The 5,751-nt window shown below is 55.1% G+C and overlaps 1 protein-coding gene across 1 annotated transcript; it reads right to left on the reverse strand.

Annotated features, from left to right (window-relative positions):
- Positions 1-319: 319 nt before the first annotated feature.
- Positions 320-5,751, reverse strand: HHEX (hematopoietically expressed homeobox). Its single transcript, XM_072871134.1, has 4 exons — positions 5,247-5,751; positions 3,490-3,668; positions 3,215-3,265; positions 320-1,555 (listed from the first exon to the last, which is right to left on the reverse strand). The coding sequence occupies exons 1-4, from the start codon at positions 5,632-5,634 to the stop codon at positions 1,322-1,324; spliced, it is 852 nt and encodes a 283-aa protein (XP_072727235.1). The 5' UTR covers positions 5,635-5,751; the 3' UTR covers positions 320-1,321.

Genomic DNA, 5,751 nt, shown 5'->3' on the forward strand with positions numbered 1-5,751 from the left:
TTCCAGCCGGGGCTCGCAGACCAGGCTTTCCTCCTCCCGCCGCAGAGCCCTTTCCCGAGCGGGCAGGAGGCGTGGAGGCGCGGGTACAGGCAAAACCGAAACGCGGGGTGGCAGGCTGAAAAACAGCAGAAACGTAAGCGATGAGCCCACGCGAGATGCCCGCAACGCGAGGGCGCCCGTAGGGCCGCAGGGTGGCCTGTGACCGGCACGGCACCGGAGGGAGAAGCCCGATTGCAACACGCCTGGGGCATTGCTGGCGGGGGCGAGGTTTGGGATTTCTCCTGCCAGGAACTGGATGGCCAGCGTGGCGGGTGGTGCAGAGTTTAGTTTTATTTCACAGACAAGTCCATCAAAAATTAAATACCAGGGTTTGCCTTTTTTTTTTTTTAAACATTGAACAAATATGTACAAAATATGAACAACTTGAGGTATAAAACCGCCAGACTTTTAAAGAAAACTAGTATGTACAGAAGCAGATATGTATACAATAGGCATTATCTTCCCACGGCTGTGTGCCTCACTTATCCCCCCCCAGATGACGGCAGTTTCTCTCCTGCAGCAGGACCCTATCACTCCCCACATTTTCTTCTCAAATACGAAATCTGTAAAAAACAGTGCTAGAGATTTTCAAGGAGAAAAATATGGGGTTTTCTTCCCTGCAAATGGAACCAACCAGATTGTGGGGCAAAGTCCTCAAAAATCTGAGAAGGCACATTTCATGTCATGCAAGAGCAAAAATGAATCTGTCCAAAGACTCTAACTGATGAACAGAGAGAGGTCTCGGTAGAGAGCACCATGGCAGGTAAAAGGATGTGAGCGTAAGGCACTTGTCAGGATGGCCAAATCCCTCCCTATTTCACAGAACATGTTTCTCTGCTTGCAAAGGGTGTTTAAATTAATCTATTTAAACTACATTTGTTTACACTTACAAAGGGCTTAGTCCTGCAATCCATACTCACTTCCACACTAGCTAGAGAGGAGTTTTGCCTGATCACCAAGAGCAGCTGATTCAGAGCCCCATGAGTAAGGACAGGGTGCAGTATTATATTCCTGTTAGAACATCGATTAATGTACAAATATATCTTACAAATAATTAAATACAAACCATGTTCCTTTAACCAAATTAGGGATCTGCCAAAAATGGACTGTTTGCAGAAAATACATCTTTCTTTCTCTGCTTATTATAAAATGAGTCTATTTGGTGTTGGTTTTTTTTCTTTCAGTGGAATGGTGACAGTTTTCTCCTGTAGCATAATATTCTTCAAAACCAGCCCCTGGTAAAGTGCAAGCTGAGTTAGGGTCCACTCTGCGCACAGGGCCATTAGTGGGTAGGATTGTAATAGCCTTTATCGCCTTCAATGTCCACTTCTTGATCAGAGTCATCGGAGACATCTGACTCCAGGTCCTCCTGTGAGGCTGGCGAGGGGGTGTACTGCGAGCCATCCAGGGAGACCTCTTTACCCTTCTGCTCGGGGGTCGGGCAGCTCTCCAGCCTTTGGTCACTGTGACTGTCAGCACCTTCCACTTCTTCTTTTTTGGTGGCCTGGGGATTCTCCTGCAATGAAAGAAGCCTGCTTTATACAGAAATACGGGCCACAGAGCCAGGAGGCCTGGGAATTCCAGCTGTGCTGGGTGGGAAAACCACTTTGGGTTTCTTGCAGGAAAAGGCAGGTGTCCCACTACCTCCCTGGGCCTCCTGCCTATAAACCTGCCTGAGTGGGATGGGGCCGCACAAGGGCTCAGCCACACGCAGGGGCTCGGCTCTGATCCCACTCCCCGGCAGCCACAGGGGCCGCAGCTGTGAATAAGGCTCCTTGGCAATGGTTATCGCAGCCAATTCAAAAAAATCAGGAGCTGCCGGAGCCCAGGAACCTCTGAACTTTTGTCTTTAGCAAAGCAAATGTTTATTATGAATCTACAAACACCAACACACAGCTTCCTCCTGCCCTGATCTTTCTTTAATTACACCCAACGGCAAAAGGAGGAAGGCCGAATCCATCAGTGGCCTGAAAGCAATGGGAAAAAATTACTAATTAAGCTAAAACTCAACATTAAAACACTCACCATTAAAAACAAAACAAAACAAAACAAAACAAAACAAAACAAACCCCCATTTCCAAAGGCAGGAGTAGCCCTGTGTCGGCAGCAGTCTGGGGAGCCCAGTCCCCTAAGGGGGCATGAAATGATACTCTTAAGAGAAGGCAGGCAGAGACACGTACCCATGATATAACCATTTGGGCTCGGAGAAATGGATGCGACTGAATGAAAAGGAGGAAATGACTTAAAATGGCCGAGATCCCAAGCAAGCTCTCCGGACACTGCGGCACGGGTCAGGCCCTGCCGAGGACTGGGAACTCAGCCCGCCTCTTGCCGGACTAAAGGGGTTTATTAAAAAATCAACTGAAGCACCAGTTAAACCCAGGGAAGCTCACAGAACAAATATATCTAGAGCGTGGCACTGTGATTGGTTTGCTTTCCTTATTTTTATATTAAAGGCTGATTTACCAGTAAAACTTGGCCGTCCATGTCACACTTACTGAAGCCAGACTCATGCCACAATGCAGGGATTTTTCACAAATCTTTGAGTCAAGGGGCCTCGATCTGGCCAAGCTGGGCAGGATCGGGCCCTCTGGGCCATAAAAAAAAAGATCTAGCTGTTTGAGCACAATTTCTAAGGGAAGGGAAACCGCTTCAACCTCTCAGCCTCATGCACTGTAACTCTTTGTAAACGAAAAGTAAAAGTTACTCAATTTTTCATGCGGCTCCTCAAAACAAACCAGGCGTTTGTACCTGCCTCTCCCAACGTTTGCAGAATAAATCGACTTGTGTTTATTAAGAGAGGGCGATTTAAAAGACCAGTAAATATTCTTCTCCAAAACAACTGCCTAAGTAATTTACTGACAATTACTTATCTTCTCCACGTTAATTGGCTAAACAACATATGGGTTTACAAAACAATTAGCGTGGAGTTTTAATAGGCGGTGTGTGAAAGCCGGGCATAATTGATATAGGAACCACATTAGGAGCTTTTAACGTTAGTGCTGCCTGAACGAGCCCTCATGGATTCCAGCATGACTATTTGTCTTTTTAATCAAGGTGAAGAGGTTAAACAGCCTTTCAGATGACTTCTGCATACAACCTGGAATAGGCGAGCACGGCGTAAGATAAGACAATTAAGCTACTTATTTCTATAGAAACGGAAACGTCCCCGTACCTGCTTTAGACGCCTCCATTTGGCTCTGCGATTCTGAAACCACGTTTTGACCTGAGCAACGACAACGAGAGAAGGCACGGGGTAGTCTCGGTGCCGGTAAGCGCCAGGAGCCTTACCCGAGCCACAAACAGAAAGCAAGAGCCAGGCCCCCCCGAGCCGGCCGGCTCCCCGGCAGCGCTGCCCCGACAGCAGCCGCACGGCGGGGCCGGAGCCGCCGGCCCCGGGGGCTGCGCGGGGACGGGGTGCGGTTCCCCGGGGCGCGGGCACGGCCTCACCTGCCTCTCGCTGAGCTGCAGCATCTTGGCCAGGCGCTTCCTCTCCGGCGGGGAGAGGTATTTCTGTGTCTCGAACTTCTTCTCCAGCTCGATGGTCTGGTCGTTGGAGAAGCGGACCTGCCCACCTTTCCTCTTGTGCAGCGGCCGCTGGATGAAGGGGCTCCACAGCAGCGGCTTCCCTTCAAAGAGGGGCACAGCGCCGAGGGTCACCGGCCGGCCAGCCGCGAACACGCGTGCCGGGGGAGCCCCGGCCCCTGCCCGAGCCCGGGCCTGCAGGCGCGCCGGGTCCAGGGCCCGCTAATTTCCTTCGCCTGATTTTATTTCCCCCAGTTCCTAGTCTGATCTTTCGCCTCCTCTGATTTTTCACCTCCGCCGAACAGAGAGACCAGTTAAAGCCCTCTACGGGCTCTGGCAACATTTCCGTCAATGTGTTTCCTGTTGGTCTATCTCGCAAAGAAAAGAGATTAAAAAAAAAAAAAGACCTTTGCTTCCTTCTGCTCTTTCACTGCGATGCCCCAGAGAAACCGTCTCCCTTTCTCTGCACCAGTGCCTGCGGCCCCGCGGGCGCCCACCCGCTTCGGGCAAGGAGCGCCCCAAGCCCCCAGCCGCGGCTGGGGCTCGCCCGCCCGTGGCCGCGGGGTGCCCGCCAGGCTCGGCCCCGGGCTCGGTGCGGAGCGAGGCGGGGCAGGCAGGGACACGCCGGGTCCCAGCCCCGCTGCGGAGCGGCAGCCGCGTCCCGGGGCCGGAGGCTCTGGCCAGTGCCACTGAGTCACTCTGTTTGCCTTTCTGTCTTGCTGGCTGCACCCTTTGAAATTTGCTGCATTGTTTTTCAAGATTTTGCTTGCGTCAGGCTTTAGTAATTCTGGTGCAAAACAGACTCAAAAAAATAGGAAGCAACTGGTTATTTTAGCTGTCATAAAGTCACATCCCACACAGAGGAAATGAACAATATCAGAAAAACGGATCCCGGCTATCAGAAGTCGAGTGTTTCCTGAATTTGTCTGTATTGAGGATGTCGATAAAGTAATCAGCAATGTGCACGACTCTCGGGGAAGAGCCTGCTTCAGGCGGCCAGGAAAACACTTAACAGCTTCTGAAACCAGATTTACTCCTATCGAGAGCTCAAGGTTTCCTGTATGAACGGAAAGGGTCAGCCTCTTTCACTGCACAAATGTGGTGAGTCAGGTCCAGTTTTGCAATCACTAAGAACAAGTGCTGCAGCCCGGGCGCGGGGCTCAGCCCCCGCAGCGGGGACGCTTCCCCCGGCCGCGGGCGAGAAGGGGCCGCCTGGGCCCCGGCCCGGCCCGACCCGACCCGCCCCGACCCGCGGGGGGCCCGTCGAGCGGAGCCGGCCTCCCGCCTGTTTTTCAAGTCATCCGCAGGAAAAGGCTGAGATCTGCCATGCGATCTCCCAGCACAATTAACGCTCCCCACCAAAACCACACGCGACATTAGTAAGGACACTCTCAGAGTCACTTGGTTGAAGGAAAACAAATCTGAGTCACCGCGGCCGCGCACTGTGGTCTCGCTGCCAGCGCCGGAGCGCGGCGCGCCTTTAATTTACTGTAAATCAGACGGGGGCCGGAGGGAGACAGGGGGAGCGCGGAGAGGCGGCGGGGCAGGCGGGAAAGCGGGGGCAGAATTCAGTCACTTCCCATTCCCCCCCAGCCCCCGACGGCAGGACGGGACGGGACGAGATGGGGACGGGAGGGGAGCGGCGCGGCTGCAGCCGGGGAGGGCGGGGGAGCATGGCTTACCCAGGGGGTCCTGCCGGATCAGGGCGTGCGCGTAGTCGCCGACGGCGCGGGGGAAGGAGTAGAGGGGCCCGGCGTAGGCGCCGGTGCCGTAGGTGGCGGCGAGGTGGTGGGAGAAGGCCGGGTGGATGGGGGTCGGCTCGTAGATGGGGGTCCGGTACGGGGACACCAGGCTGGTGAAGGAGGAGTTGGGCGACGGCAGCGTCGGCGGCGGCGGGGCGGGCAGGGAGTGGGGGGCCGGGGCGGCGGCGGGGCCGCGGCCCAGGATGTCCTCGATGTAGAAGGGCGTGGGGTGCGCGGGCTGGAGCAGCGGCGTGGGCGCGTACAGCGGGACGCCGACGCCCAGGGCCGCCGCCGCTGCCGGCGCCGCGCCCGGCGGCTGGTACTGCATGGCGCGGCCGCCGCCCGCGCACCCCCCGCGCCCCCGGCCGCCCCTGCGGAAAGCCGGCCCCGACCGCGGCGGCTGGGTGCTGGCACCGCCGCCGCGGGTTTCTCTGGGCTCGGGTTA

This window comes from Ciconia boyciana, chromosome 8 (assembly GCF_034638445.1).
Source record: "Ciconia boyciana chromosome 8, ASM3463844v1, whole genome shotgun sequence".
Classification (NCBI taxonomy): domain Eukaryota; kingdom Metazoa; phylum Chordata; class Aves; order Ciconiiformes; family Ciconiidae; genus Ciconia; species Ciconia boyciana.